The 16,807-nt window shown below is 41.8% G+C and overlaps 1 protein-coding gene across 1 annotated transcript in view; it reads right to left on the reverse strand.

Moving 5' to 3' along the window:
• SNCB (synuclein beta) overlaps positions 1-15,452 on the reverse strand; it is a 28,672-nt gene extending 13,220 nt beyond the window's left edge. The window contains exon 1 of the mRNA XM_015824269.1: positions 15,332-15,452. Coding sequence (XP_015679755.1) covers positions 15,332-15,452 — 121 coding nt within the window. The remainder of the gene's footprint in view (positions 1-15,331) is intronic.
• Positions 15,453-16,807: the final 1,355 nt, after the last annotated feature.

The raw sequence follows: 16,807 nt of genomic DNA on the forward strand, positions 1-16,807 counted from the left end.
GCTTGTGTGGTGCTGCCACCAGTTCAGCTCATTCCCCTCCCCCGCTACCACTTTTCTAGGATGGTCGCGTACCACCTGCCAGGTGCCAATATACCACAGGTGGTACCCGTACTACTGGTTGAACAGCCCTGTTTTAGCCTCCAGTCCCCTAATCATCTTTGTTACATATTCTAACAGCACACAGTTACCAGTACTTTGTTTCATAAATTAACAACTTTCTCAAAGCTAAAATTCGCATAATATGATCATGAAGATACTTTAGGCTATGCCATTTCAGACTTCTTTATGCAATTTTTTCACTTTTAATCTTAGCATGTGAGAGGGCTACACCAGAACACTTTTCCTCCAAGCATCTAGTTCCTTGCATGAAGCAGAATTACTGTGAAGAAAATTCACTCATCTGCCTTAGTCTACAACAGGGGTGTCAAACTCGCAAGGTTACGTGACGTGTCGCGATATATCACAACTTTTTTTCCATTGCCGGCAATGGGGTGGGTGCGGTTTTGGCATGACGTATCCGGCCCGCGGGCCGGCAGTTTGACACCCCTGGTCTACAATATAAAATAGTTCATTCCAAATACAGAATTGCCATCTCAGCAACAGTTATACAGGCACTAACCAAACTCTCTTCACGGTAACAGAATTCAAATTTTCTAAAACAAACAAAAAAAGCTAAGTTACTTGGTATCTTCTTCAGTGCTTTAGGAGTTGTTGTATAATCATGAGTCATCATTCTAGAATTAATGCAGCTGTACCTGTTGGATGTGGGTCTTAAATAGGATAATTTGTGTAGATAGATATCTGACATTACAACTAATTCAGACAAAAAATCAAATATAACTGAACCAGCAAGAAATCAGTTAGAATACTACTGACTTACTAAATAAGATGCTAGAATGGTGATCTACAGTCTAGACAGGCTACCAGAAAAGAAAAAATATGACCCAGTTGTGTTGCTAGTTCAGTATATTGTGAAAACTCAGAAAATTAATTCCATATTAACCAATCTGATCTAAGCAGTTACAATGCAGACTAAGAGCAGAGAAATCTTGAGTTTTAATCTTGTTTTAGGCATGAAAGCCAGATGGGCCACTCCCACCCACTGAGCTTGGTAGTTTTCTTGAAGACGTTTGATTGCCCAAACTAGATAACATCATCCGTGCATGATGATATTACCTAGTTTGGGTAATGAAACTTCTGCAAGGAAACAACCAAGCTCAGAGAACACCAAGGATCCCCCATTTCAACCCTGTACTACAAATATTCCCCTCTGTCACCATTCTTACCCTCTCAGCCCCAGGAAGAAGGCAATGGCAAAGCACTTCTGAACATGCCACCTAGGACAGTGATGGCGAACCTTTTAGAGACCGAGTGCCCAAAAACCGGCCCGCTCTGCCCACCCACCCCCGCCCTGCTCCGCCCTCACCCCGCCCGCCCTCAGGGCCATCCACGGCCCATTGCAGATCTTGCAGCATCATCTGCTGCCCAGTTGCCATGTGCTTGGCTGAGCTGCTCCATGCGGGCCACACCCGGGGGTGACTCTCTAGGGAGGCTGCTGGTGAGGAGGGGGCTGCAGGGGGAGGCAGGGCTGGGGTGACGGCATGCGTGCCCACAGAGAGGGCTCCAAGTGCCGCCTCTGGCACTCGTGCCGTAGGTTCGCCACCACTGACCTAGGAAATTACATAAACTTCCCATGCAGGCATCTGTAGTCAAAACTGACTCAAAAGTATTATTTATATATGGCCAAGATTTACTTCAGTTGTGCACAGAAGATACTCAGCAGTGAACCTGTTTACTGTATATCAGTTTCGGTGGTCTTGAAATTGTCCAATATAACAAAGACCTCCTAATGGCTTTATTTGGGTTAGCTATTCCTAGAACCTCATGGATGAAATTAAGAGTATTCCAAAAATCACTGTATTTATACCCATATGCGTGCACGTATCACAAAATGTGCATAAATATGAATCATTTCGGGAAGGAATCCCTGTTGTCTGTCTTCAAATAATATGCCTCTTAATTACTGTATGCCATCTAGAAATGCAGTCTCCGGGGGATATAAATATTTAAAAATGAAGAAATATATTTCATTTTTCTTACTCATAGATTGTAATATTTTGTCACTATTCATCCCCCCTAGCTAGAGCAGCCAGTGGCACTATGAGTGCTTATGCAAGCATCACTAAATCCTGTGACATTATTAGGAATCAATGACATGAATTAATTTCTAAATCTCAAGGCATGGACTATGGACATAGCATAGCTATTCTGCTTCTGAGCTTCATGAACCAAAAGCAAAGCACAGATATCCTGAGTAACTAAATCTCCCCCCCCCTTCTTTAGTACTCCATTCTTGACACATAGGGCCCTTCTGTAGTTATTTTAGGCTTCTTTGAAAAATCAGCAAAAGCCAAGAATGTTTCATTAATATTCTAAAGGGAATATTATTTGAAATTTGCATGCTCTGCCTTTCTAATAGTATAGCATACATCCTTCATGATTGTTAAAATGCTGAACAGGGATTCTTCTTTTCCATCCTCAAACAAGCTTCGTCGGTTTCAAGTCCATTAGGGAAGTCCATGAACTCTGGCATTAAATCAGTGTTAGCGTTGAATAATAGAGAAACCCAGATTCTGTTATTTTTCTGGAAGGTCTATCTGCAAATTACCCATGATGCTAAGAAGCGGTGAGAAGCAATGCCCTGTTAATATGCCTTCCATAATGCACAGCTTTTTCTATAGTATTAAAACCTTCCATTGAATGCTTGTCAAGATTGGGACATAAAAACTGTCACTTGCACATCAAAGAATCCAAAAGAGCTTATGGAGCTTATTTTCTGTCACATTTTCCAGGATGAAGCAGAAGTTCCACACTGTGAGATGTTAACAAATGCCAGGTAAATGAAAAAAGGGCAAAATATGTGATTCTTTCAGGACTGACAGAATCTTAGTCAGAGTCTGTATTGAGGGATCGTAGCTTGCATAGAAGGTGAGTCATGACGGTGCACAGAATTAAGATAGGAACTAACCAATGGGTAACATTGGGCACCATTTAAATATTTTATATTACAATTCCTATAAGCTCTAGTCACTATGGACAACAATCAGGATTTGTGGGTATTGTAACTGAAATATCTGAGAGTTCCAAGTTGCCTATTCCTGGCTTAAGTATTATATTCCATCTTCTGTTTGCAATATGTTATTAATATGCATACACAGTATAAGTTATTAATATGCACAGCTTCCCTCACTGCTTCCCTCACAGTGAGGGAAGCTGTATAAAGATGCTCCTACTTTAAAACCATGTGAAACATTCCATCTTGTATTAAGAGGTTTCACCATTAACTGCTATGTGGGAAATACAGTGAAACAAGATTTTCCTTTATGAGAAGTGAAGCCTTCTCACTTTGGGTACAACTTCTTGATCTTCAATCATCTACTAATCTACAGTGACTGAAATAAGGTTTTGTCTTAAAAATAAAACTTGAACACAACTCTCAACTCACTCTTTAACAGATCCTATGGGAAACAGCCTGGATGCAGTGATCATCCAAAGTATCATTGACTTGAGCAGGGTTTTTTTGTTGTTGTTCTTTTTTTAAGTGGGGAGGGGAGTAGGTTAGTTTCTACAGATTTTGTCTATGAGCAGTGCTTCCATTCAATGATATAATTAGTAAAAGAGGTGACTTGGAAGCTTTCTTTTCCTTTTTCGCTTTGGAAATTTGCCAGTGATTCCCTGGAGAAGTTGATACCCTTTTGGGCACAGAACACAAACATGCAACTGCCCGGAGGCCAAGCAATAGGCATGGAATTCACACACCTCCTCTGTTTGCCAAAGGGGGTGAGCTGGGATCATGTAAACAACCTCCATTCCAAAGAGATTCTCCTGGGGCATGTCTCATTTACGCAGAGTTTATTCCTCAGGGTCAGTAGATATTTTTCCTGTTGCATAGCTGTCTTAAAGAAAGTGCCATACTTGGAATAAAGTACCATAGTATTCTCCCGCTTGCTCCTGGAAACAAGGAAACTAATTGGTCCTCTTCGGACCTTCACCTCTGAACAAGTTAGCACAGGGTTAACTTTGCTAACTAGCCCTTGATGCTCCACATTTTAGCAACCTCCAAGTAAAGATGCAACTCACCTACAATCAAAGGGGCCTGCCTTTCACTACATATGGATTACAATAGAAGAGGTGCTAATCAGCACTTCCATCCCCATGGTGTAAAGGTGTGCATTGAAGACACTTTCTTGAGAACTATGAAGTATGATCTATGAAGTATGCAAGCCATCAACTAAGAGACAGCTGGCTTCATTCAAGTCCCTTGATGCATTCTTATGTGAAAGCCTGAAGTTGGCTTTGGGGTCAAGCTGCATGCAATGTTACATGCCTCTTTGCACTCAACATACAGCTTCTACCTATTCTTCAGAACAAATACCTGCTTCAGAAGAACTTTTCTCACAAAGAAAGACATTACATTCTCTGTACATGCCTGCTTTGATCCTGTTCATTATAAGCTCTCCCTCAGTTTGCAAAGACACATTTAAAATAAAATGTAATTTATTCCTGAATAGACACTTAACGGGACGCTTAAAAGCCTGCTGATACATGAACCATGGAATTCAACTTCCTAACACTTGTGGTTATAAAGATATTAAAAATGTATAGGAACTACTAGATGAAATTATCGAATCACAGAGTTGTAAGTGACCTAAAAGATCATCAAGTCCAACCACCTGCAACTGCAGGATTCGCTACACTGTCCCTGATAGATAACTGTCCAGTCTCTGTTTAAAATCCCAGAAGTCCGAATTGAATAAGAAAGCATTCTCAAACACAGTACACCAGTGTGTGATAAACTACAATTACTACCACTCCCAGCCGACGTGTTTCTGGCTATGCAGGCTAAGGATGGTTTAAGAGTCCAACACATCCATATTTAGTGGGGAAAGTAATAGAAATATCCAGTGTTTAAAGTGTGCCTGTAATTTCTACCCTTATCCCATGTCCAGGAGAGTGCCACAACCACTCTGTTCAAGATCTACATATATTTATTTATTTATTCAATTTTTAAGGCTACCCAATCACCAAACACAATCCTTCTGGGTGGTTTCCAGGAAGCTAAAACACCCAGATATAAAATAGAACACATCATGCTAGGACAACTACTCCCAAACCCAGACTTAAGAGGGTTCACACAACAACCTGGCTTGGATTGGGGAGAATGAAATCTCTCAGACTACAAAATTTCACTCTAATAATGGATTTACCAAAGAGGAAAGTGAGGGTGCAGAATATATAAGCAAGCCTCAATTATCAATGGACACTGTGAGGGCTAGAGAGGGGATCTACTGTAAGAGAATATGAGGCTTTTTAAGTCTGGCTTGGTATAAATTCTGAACTACTATTTCTGTTTGCTCAAAAACTGGCAACCAACTGCTTTGTTTCTTGGAATACAATGCAGATATAGTTCCTTCAGCCTTATCTCTTTGGGAGCACAACAAAACCTCTTGGGCAAAGGTTTTGTTTTGTTTTGGAATGGTCATCAATGTGTTGGTAACACTCAGCTCTGTTGCTCCTTACTATGCTTGATCATTGGTGAAGTTAGATAAATGTTTAATGAGCACAAACAATCTGAAATAAATCCAGAGCAAGACAGGAGCACCATTAGTTTATAAGAAACAGATTGGGGAATGACATTGCATCTGGTCTGAATAAGGTTACATTCCTCCTGAAAGAATACAAATTTGCTGTCTTGGGCTACTCCTTTAACTTCAGCTGTCTCTGAAGTCAACTTATATCCTTAAAAGTATCCAATCATTGCAACTGATGCACAATGCAGTAGCTGCTGCTAAGAATACAGTACAAGGCATGGGGATTGTATAATGCATGCACTGAATAATATGCATTGTTTGCCAGTTGCTTGCCAGCACAATTTAAGCTTTAAAGCCCTAAATGGCTTAGCAGTTGACTAAAGAATTATCTTTTTTATTATGAATCTGTTTGGCTATTAAGGTCTGTGGGAGAGGTCCTTCTGAAGATGTCCCCATTGTCAGAGGCATGTATCTGGCATGTGGAAGAGGGCTTCCTCCTGCATGTTTACCAGGCTAGGAACATCAATCAGTCAAAGTTGCAGCTAAACCCTACTCTCTCCGTACTTAAAAAAAATCTAATTGATAAATGACTGAATATGATATTAAATTATATTTAAACATTGACGTTTTTGTTTATTTTGCTAGTTGCCTTAAGTATTCCCAGAGACCGATAAAGAAGAATATTTGTAGCTCAGGACTGAAATGAAGGGTCCTTGGTGCTCTCTGAGCTTGGTAGTTTTTATGCAGACGTTTCATTACCTAAAGTAGGTAACATCATCAGTGCTAGTAAGGAAACCCCACTCCCTGCTAGTACTGATGAAGTTACCTAGTTTGAGTAATGAAACGTCTGCACAAAAAACTACCAAGCTAAGAGAGCACCAAGGACCCTTTATTCCCAGAGAAGAAAGGCAACATAGAAATCAAATACACATAAATCCTCCAATTGGCTCAGCGTAGCACTTAACCATAAGGTTTTGATGGAATTGCCAATGCCCAATGCCGCTGAACTTGGCTTCCCGGCTTTTTCGAAATGTGAGGAAAATGGTGACTACAGCAGCAGGCAGGGTTTGCTGGCCTGTCAACATAATGAATATTGCCTTCCACTCTCTAGTTCAGTGGTTCTCAACCTGTGGGTCGGGACCCCATTTGGGGTCGATCGACCATTTCATGGGGGTCGCCAAGCAAGGCTGTCCGCCATTTTTTTTGTCCGCCATTTTTTTCCCCTTTTCCGGTGGGTGCCTTACCTCCCTTGGGCTGGGCCAGCTGGTGGTCGGCCTGCTCCGTCTCTGCCGCTTGCCAGCTACGCCTCAGCCGGTGCAGGGGGCGGAACCACGCATGCGTGGCGCTCCCAGGCAGGGGTAGTCCTCGACTTATGACCGGTTTAGTCCTCGACTTACGACCGGGTTAGTCCTCGACTTACGACCAGGTTAGTCCTCGACTTACAACCGGTTGGGGTCGCGGCATTAAAAAGGTTGAGAACCACTGCTCTAGTTCCTGCTATTGGAGAACACACCCTGTTTATGCTTTTGGGTTTTTGTTATTGTCACTTGGCACACATCTAAACTAGGGACAGGACTGCAGATGCCCATTACTTATTATTTTCTAAGAAAGCCAATAAACATTCCTAGAAATCAAGGTGATCCAGAGGATTAGTACTTTACTGCGTAGAATGCCAGATTCCTCATTCTTTTAATTTAAACTTTTTTAAAAAATGGCAGAGGCATGAAACCTAACGGAGGTCAAGGGAGTTATCCAGATTCCATGATGGAGCCCTCGAAACAAAGCTGGTGAACCATTTAGCAGATTAAGTTAACAGAAATCCATTCCCATATCCTTTTGTTTGAGATTATAGCAGGAACAAGTTGCTGTTCCAACATGTTTGTCCCTGTTCTCCATAGCGGAGCTATCTGTGATTGGAAAAATTATCAGAATATTCAGTACAGAAAACCTCAGTGTTTTGTTCTTCTACTGTATCTACTTGGCACAACTAGAGAAATTTGTTAGTCATCTCATCTCCTAATACTCATGTTTCCCTACCTGTTCATCTGCCAGCTGTTCTTTGAACTCACAGGCAAGGGTAATGTAATTATTATAACTGAGTGCTTTAAGAGATCCCACTTGCTTTCTTGGAGCATTCCAGTTAAGGAAATAGCACTACAATGATCAATAAATTACAGTTCAGTTATTAAGCATGCAGACAGCAGAAGTACTTATATTAAAATCCCAGAGCGATCAGTTGCAGGCCCAGTGGTCTTCAGTGTTTCCCTTTAATTAGTGATCTGGAAAAAGATATTAAAATCCTTGCCAATAAAATATGCCAAAGCTACAAAATGATCATAGTGATAATTAATGAAAAGGGTCCAAGACTTCCAGCATTGTGGATTGCTTGCTCTGCTGGGCCTGTTCCAAGAAACATGTTGATGCAGCCAACTGCAAGGTCAAACATCCAAGAAAAAATGTAAAGCAGATCTAAGCAATGGGAAACTCTGTCCTCAAAAGCAGTAGAGTGCAATTTTTGATTCCCTATTTTCCATGGCATCTACCACTTTCCTGTTTCATTCTTGTACTCACCATGTTATACAATCGCTAGCCTTCCAGTCACACACACGTTCGCAGTCTACACAGATTAATTAAACCCTAAGTCTATTTAAGCAACCTTTTCTTCATACAGTCAACAAAATAAAGGTGTGGCAAAATGGTGCTTTCTCTCTACTATTCTGCTTACATGCAGAAGTTAATTACAATAATTAATTACTGGCAAGCAGGGTGGATTTTCTGCAACAAAAGGTTCTCTTGTTAATCAGAGTCTTTAAACAACTTAATTCCACCTTCAACCCATTTTCTATGTCTCTCTATGCCATGTGCTGGAGGACAAACATCTGTACTACATTATCTCCACATGCAACTCAGAACCTGACATTCTGTTATACAGCTTTCCTATACTGTAGAATGAACATCTATAGTGAGGAATGTTCAAACAGTACATTATAAAAAGCAGAGAGCAAGCATACCTTTGCTCTCCAGCCAGAGTCTAGGACAACTCGCCACAGCCAACTCGCCATGGCCAACGTGCCGTGGCCAACTTGCCATGGTCAACTTGCCACAGCCAATTCACCATGGGCAACTCGCTGCAGGACAAGAGTTACACTAATATCAAAGAAATTGTGGAAAAGAAAGGATGCAAAAGGAAGGACAGAATGAAACGTGAATGACAAAAATTAAAATAATGTTTTAATTATTTTAAATAATTAAATTGAATTGTTGAATTGTCCCGCAGCAAGTTGTCTTACGGCAAGTTGGCAGTGGCGAATTGTCCCATTCCACTCCAACCACACATTCACTGTCATAGAAGACCTCCAGAGGGTGACAGAGAAAATACTAATTGCAGAATAGATGCAGCCTGATCTTATGTCTGCGTAATTAGAAGCCCCACTGTATTCAACGGGACTTATTCCTACAGATCGTCCTAAACATACAACCACAACTGAGATCACAACTTCCATCACTAAGGGAGGTGATTGTTAAGTGAGCTGTGCCTGATTTCACAACTTTTTTGCTGCAGTTGTTAAATGATTTGCTTGGTTAATGAGTGAATCTGGCTTCCCTCAATGACTTTGCTTTTGGAAGACAGCTGGGAAAGTCACATATAGTGACCATGTGACCCCGGAACACTACAACCATCACAAATACATGCCAATTGCCAAATGTCTGAATTTTGATCATATGATCATGTGGATATTGCAAGTGGTAAATGCAAGAAGCGGCCATAAATATATTTTTTTCAGTTGTAAGATTGAATGGTCTCTAAATGAATGTTTGTAAGTTAAGGACTAACTGTATAAATGGTCACAAGATTGTAACGATAGTTCCTTCTGGGACAAATACCTGAGAAAGGCCTGGCCTGGCCTAGAGCTGAAAAGAAACGGAAGAATGGCTTGATAGGTGGGGAATACCAATATAACTTCCTTGAGTATAGAAAGCTAGCATTTCAAGGAAAAATACTACTTCAGTATGCTAAAAATTATTACATGAAGGGAAGTTTGTTTCTTCTATAAAGAGGGGCATTCTAAAAAAAAATGACTCTATAATCACATTTACAGTTGCAAGTGGTACAATCCAGCATCCCATCAATCTACTTACATGAGTATGAACTCCTTAAACCAATATCCTGCAGTTACCCAGATACAAACTACTTTTTTCACAGGTGAGTCTATACTGATAATTGAACCCAGTTCCACATGTGAAAACAGCTTCTGCGCAAATACAGAAACATTTTTCTGCATCTCCCTGCGAACCTGATTTCTCTCTTCCATCTCATTCCTTAGCCATATTTGGAGGAAAGTTCCATCAGTCTGACAATTTCCTCTCTTCCTCTTGGAATGCCACACAATCTCTGCCATTCTTCCTACAATTTGAAAATATACGAACTAGACTATTACAGCTGAGTGTTGTGGTTTTAAGATCTACATGTTTGTAAATGGAATTGGGAAAGGTAGAAATGTTTTGGATCAAGTTCCATCAGTATGATGTTCTGTATCAGGATACTGAAGGATCTATTGTCCAGAACATCAACAAGTCACGAGTTGGTCAGTCTGCTATATCATTCCATTAGATAATTACTTTAAAGAACCCAGGACTTCTCAGTTTTTTAATAAATATTATTTAAAAGACTTCAAGAAAGACATCAATATCTTAGGTTTTTTTTATAAGAAAGATTTCTTCTTTCACAAAGCAGCAGATAAATTGGCTGCGACATATGCTGGACCACAGCATCAATCATCCAATCCCTTAATAATCTGAATATTCTAGCTTCCTTTTAAAATGGGTAGGGTGGGGTGGAAAGAATAGCAATTTTAACAGGAATTCAAAAATGAATTATCATGTGTCTTGCCAACTCCACATCCATCTAAATTGGATCATTTTTCTAGTCAATCTCCATTTTGATCTTACAGGGCTGTAACTTTAAAAATGAAAATATGGCACTCTAGAATCTAGCAGTTTTCTTCGACTGGATGCACAAACCATAGTTTGTTTTAACATGAGTTTGTTGGATCAGCTTAAGTGGCTATTTTTTTTTCTTCCATTCAATCGTGTCCAATTCTCAGACTGCCTGGACAAGTCCCTGCAGTTTTCTTGACAAGATTTTCAGAAATGCTTTGCCATTGTGGTGGTGCAGTGGTTAGAATGCAGTATTGCAGGCTAATTCTGGCTGCCGACTGCCAGCAGTTTGGCAGTTCGATTCCCACTGGCTCAGGGTTGACTCAGCCTTCCATCCTTCCGAGGTCAGTAAAATGAGAACCCAGATTGTTGGGGTGCAGGCAGCACATGAAACCACACCCCTCTGGTTCGTGGAAAACCTCTCTCCATGGAACCGGTCCTTGGTGCCCAAAAGGTTGGGGATATATAGCACAAAAACAAACAGTAAAACAAAAAAAACCCAACATCAATCCATATAGCACCCTGTCACTCAAAGAAAGAGAGAAATAGGATAGGTATTGCCTGGATACACTTTGTTGGCATCTCCTCAGAAAAGGCTTGGGGGAAGGGATGAACCAAAGCATATAGAGCTACACATGCTACCACATATGCACACATTGTGTAAACCCATAAGTTAGGCTTTAAAACTCCAATAGTTGGGTTCCAAATTATGCAAGCTACAGTGTAACAAACCATATTATGCTTAAAGTCAAAGTGCAAAGGCACAGCAGAGGAAAAACTCTTATGGGGAAATGGGCAGTTAGCTAATCTCAGGTTCTCTCAGTAGGGAGAATAAGATGAAGAATGAGAGAGAGACAGGAGGCAGGACAAATATGGAATTGTTGGTATCCTGGCTACATTCATAAGACAGACTAAACCAAGGCGCAATTTGGCCCTCTATTTTCTTTTGAGGTCAGATGGACCACAGAGATGACTCTGAAGAAGATATGTGGAAACCATTAGCAAAATATGAACATAACCTAAGAAACCAGAAAGCATGAGAAAGAAACTCAAAACTGTGTGTCTTGACTCTGTTTGGTATAAGAGGGAGGGATGGAGAAAATACTGTCGGGGCTTCAAGATTCTGTTGGTGTATCCTAAATCAATAAAGCTGAGTTCAAGTATTTCTTGTAGTATATGTTTCCTCACCTGACCTTTGAGGATCTGACATTGCCATAGACAAAGATCAAAGTGCACTGGTTGGTTCATCATGTTATGTGAATCCTGAAGGGAGGCTCATTCTGAAATTAATTCTCTCTTCTGGCCTCTCTTTATTCTATTTCCATTTTCATTGTCATTGCATATGGGCACGGAAAGAAATGAAACATGGGCAGCAAGGAGAAGCCGTGCCATGACTCATGGTCCAATATGAATTTAACTTATTTTTTTAATAAAAATAAAAGTCAAATTTCCTTTGAGCGGAGTTCAAGACCTGGTGATTTTATCCAGATATATCCAGTTAGTTGTCTTGGGAACTGTACACAAATGGGAGAGCCCTGCATTCTTTCAAGATGTCTTGAAGCCAGCACTTAGTTTTTGGCCTTTTGGTGGTCTCTCATTCCAGCATTATCCAGGACAATGGATCCTCCAGTTTGATTAACAGAACTATGAAAACAAAAACCTGTTGAGTGTTGACAGGCAAGTCATATGAAACCGCCAGAATCTGTATCAAAAAGGTTGCAAATCTACAAATATGGTTGCTTGCTTAGTTGTGTTGCCTGATGTTGGCCAGTGAGGATGAAGCTAAGCTGGAATAGCATTAAATGGGGCTTAGCATGTTGCTAAGGAATGTTCCTTGAGTGTGGCTCTTCTCAACAAGACACACCATGATATTCCTAATCAATTCTCAGTTTTCTCCTTTATCCTTAACCCTTTTTTAAATATAGGTTGCAGATTAATGTATCTTCTCTATAGTAGAACAAGAATTTAGAAAAACCCTACAGATTGAAAAAATAAAAAGACCACATTCAAGAAGATATGAGGAAGAGAAATTGGCCAAGATGCAGGGAACAGCTATGTATGCCTAGCACACTGAACCCCAAAGTAAGCCCATCTTTTTCACCCAAGCATATTGCTGGAATTCATGCTGTTTGGTTAATTTAGTGTTCAGCAGATCATGCAAAGCCAGATTACTTTTACAACATGCTTAGTTAACTCCTGGAAAGCATGTTTTGTGAACAAAGCAAAAGAATGATGGCTTAGCTGAAGAAAAAACATAAGGTTCATACAGAGCTAGTTTCAAGATAACTACAATCACAAATTCTCCAGTCACAAGATTTGGAAGCCATGTTGGCAGGAAATATGGGAATTATATTCTAATTCATTTAGATCACCAGGATGGAAAAAATTACAGGACAACACCATTATGTATTCTCATTTTTATTGTATGTGTAAATAATACACAAGATATTTGTTCTCTTTGTGTGTGTGTGTGTGTGTGTGTGTGTGTAAAAATTTAGAGACCACCCATCTCACTCTCAAGGTGACGTCTTTACAGCTACAGTTGCATCAGTGAAGAGCTTTTTGAATCTACTTCTGTGGCACGCAGTGGCTAACCAAATATATATTCAGAAATCACACATTAGGTGGGCTAGTATAGTTGTTTTGCACTATTACTCGATTGATTGATTGATTGATTGATTGATTGATTGATTGACTGACTGACCAGCTGATTATGTACCATCGAATGTTAGTGAACTCATAGATTTTCTGCAGGACGATCTGTCCCAATTTGATTGATCATTCTCGAACAGTTGGCATTTAAAATTTGGTGCTAGCAATTCAAGAGATATTATACAGCTATAAAGATTAATAGCCATTGCTAGTCTATAGTTCTATAGTTTAACCAGCATTTCTCTTAAGTGGTGCCTAGCATTCCCCATGATGGCAGATCACAGTTGGAGGTGTTTTTATGATTTGGATTGGCAAAATGTAGAAATTTGGGGGGGGGGGGGAATCCTGGATTCACATTTAGCTTGAATCAACTTTATTGTCTGCCTTTGATGTTTGGATTGTGAGCTGATCAAATTAAGGCCAGATTCCTAACTGGCTGAGGAATACAAATTAAGAAAAGAGTTGAATGGAATGTATCCAGGCTAGGAGATAGTAGGGTATACATCATATTGCTTTTTCTTTCTTGTTTATCACAACTGTTTTTTTCCTAATTTAAATTCCTGATTTAAAGCATTAGATTCATTCACATCTCTCTTTCTCTCTCATTATTTTTTTCTGTAAAAATATCAGAGAAAAAGCTGTTATAAATTACCATTTTAAATTTCTTCCTTTTGACCTTGGTTCAGGTAGACCTTGACTTACAACGACAAAATTTCTATTGCTAAGCAAGACAGTTGTTAAGTAAGTTTTGCCCCAATTTTGGCCTTTCTTGCCACAGTTGTTAAGTGAATAACTGAAGTTGTTAAGTTAGTAACACTGTTGTTGAGTGACTCTGGCTTCCCCATTGACTTTGCTTGTCAGAAGGTCACAAAAGGTGATCACGTGACACCGGGACACTGCAACCATCTTAGATACATGCCAGTTGCCTAGCATCTGAATTTTGATCATGTGACCACAAAGGTGCTATAATGATCATGTGAAAAATGGTCATAAGTCATTTTGTTCAGTGTTGTTGTAACTGAATGGTCACTAAATGAATGGTTGTAAGTCAAAGACTATCTGAACTTCATGGTCTTGCTGAAGGTTTGTGTTGCCTTGCTTTTTGCAAATGGCATCATAATTATAATTGTGTTACAACTGCACTCATTCAATGATTATTTTATTTATTGAACTTAGTTTTACAAGGAAGAAGAGCAAATGTACAGGAAGGTTGTGAGTCAGCACTAGGATGATGAATGACAAAATGGAATGAAGATGAGAAGTTGATAGATGAATCTCTGGAATGAAGAATTTGGGAATGGATCTCATCATTTCAAAAGAGAACATAATATTAGTGGAGGCATGATTTATTCAAGTGTTTTGGGAATGGCTGCTCATTGGTGAATTTATCAAACTGGCTGAAATTTAACACTAAGATGAATTCATAAGCTGTCACATCCCTGCTTTTTCCCAAGGATCTATAGCCTTAGAGTTTGTTGAAGGAAAAAGGCTTTAAGATACCCCAATGTTTTTTTCCCCCCTGCAGAATGAAAGCATTCCATCTTATGTGTGGAGTAGCAGAAAGACTCCAGAACAGTCGCCTCATGACTGGAATTGCATCTTTACAGAAAGGGAATCACATCTCAGAACTGAAGCTGCCTCAAACCGTGAAGGAAAAGGTAGAGAGGCTTTTTTTTTAATGGTTGGGTTTGCACAGCAGGCTAAACCCAAATTAAATAAACCCGTGCCTTCAACCTGTGTCTCTTAATTGGATGAGCAATCTGATCAATCACAAAGAAAAGGAGACATACATTGATAATTACTTGAAAATCAAACATAATCTCATAGGTAAAGGTGAATCCTAAAAGATGAAATCTTTCGGATACTGAAGGCAATCAGAAAGACTGGATACAGGAAAGCTTAGAAAGGAATCATACCATTGGACTCTCTCTCTTTTTTGTTTCTTTATCTATAATCATTCCATATACAGAAATAATTATTGGGGAAGAGAAGCCACTTGTCACTTTGGAAAAATCAACTAGAATAATGATAAAGCCTGCCTCCTCCTCCTCTTTCAACCCTTCCTCTCTCTGCTTGGCAGATTTGTTTCCCTGCAAGGGGGGGGCACAGTGAGAGGGGCAGCTCTGCAGCTTCGCCTGCAGCAACCTTACCAACATAAAGCACGCCTTCCTTGGTCTTCTCGGCTGCCACTGCTACCCCTTCCTTGGTCTTCTCTGCCGCAGCGACAACCCCTTCCTTTGCCTTCGACAAGCCCTTCATGAACACATCCATCCCGGCACTGAGCTCTGCATGGAAGAGAAGACACGGGGTGGAATGGAAGATGGCTTCAGCAAAGGGCGCTGCTGCTGCTCCCAGATTATCGGGGATGGGTGGGGGGGGGGTGAGTCAGGCTTTAAAGAGATTGGGAGTAGCTCAGGCTATATACTTCACAGCACAGCAGTCACAACAATACCTTGTTCATAATCTTCAGCAGCATCTCATTGCAAGCACTGCCTTCCTGGCCAGGGAAGCGTGTGCTGGAACAGACAGGAGACTGTCTCTCTTGGGTCTCCAAATGAGGGGCGGAAGGGAGGGTGGGGAAAGTCTGGGCACCTCCACAGCCATGGTTGGAGTCCAGAGGTTGGTCCCTCGGGGGAAGGGTAACCTTCTTCGCCCCCCCCACCCCCCAATTCAACAAGTCTGGTGATAGTTATTCCTGCTGCAACAGCTGGCCCCCCCCTCGCCCTGATCTGCCACCCTCGATCTGGCCTACCTCGCCTGACTCAGGGGCTGCAGCCGCGGGGGGGGGCGGCGGCGGAAAGCAACCCCTTTTGGAGCCCCGTTCCTCAAAAGCACCGCTCACGACCCACGGAGAGCGCGCGCAGGCGAGGATGCTTTTTTTCACCCACGAAGAAGGCGGCGGCGAAAACGAGGGTGACTCCGCGTCCTTGAAAACCAGAGGAGGAAACGGGGGAGAGTCAAAGGAATGGCCGTAGGTTGTTTTTTTTTGGGTGGGAAAGAATCCCCGAGACCACGAGCCATCTCCTTTTTTTCCCACCCCCCCACCTATCAAGTCCCGCTCCGCTTTCCAAAGGAAGCGGAGGAAAGGCTACGCTCGCCGGCGAGCGGTTGCAACCCTGCGCAGACCGAGAGCTTCACCTTCAGGGCGAGCGTTACGACCGACCTGCCGTCCCCCCCCCATCTTTCCTCCCCCCCGTCCATCTTTCCTCCCCCTCCAGGCTCTTTGGGGGAAGGAAACCTGCCGAGACGCCACTCACCTGCGATCGGCGATTGCGCTGGACTCGGCTGCTTATTCTGGCGGAGGGTTCAGATCATTCCGGGCCAGAGCGGGTTGGCTGGCGGGCGGGGCTGCTGGCGGGCAGGCGGCGCGGTGCAGCGGGGGAGTCAGGGCAGCTCTGCCATGGAGCAGTTGGGGGGTGGGGGGAGGAGGAGGCGGAGGAGGAGAGGAGAGGAGGCGGAGAGGAGCGAGCGGACGAAAAGACGGAGCCTCCGTGGCTGCCGCTGCTGAATATTGCAATGAGCCGCCGTCTCCCTATACCCGCCGGCGAGGGGATTTCATCATAGCACGCAATCCGGGCTCCCCGCCCCTCGGCCCTGCCCAGATGCAGCAGCAGCAAGACCCCCCC

This window comes from Protobothrops mucrosquamatus, unplaced genomic scaffold, assembly GCF_001527695.2.
Source record: "Protobothrops mucrosquamatus isolate PMUCROS unplaced genomic scaffold, P.Mucros_1.0 scaffold2175, whole genome shotgun sequence".
NCBI lineage: Eukaryota > Metazoa > Chordata > Lepidosauria > Squamata > Viperidae > Protobothrops > Protobothrops mucrosquamatus.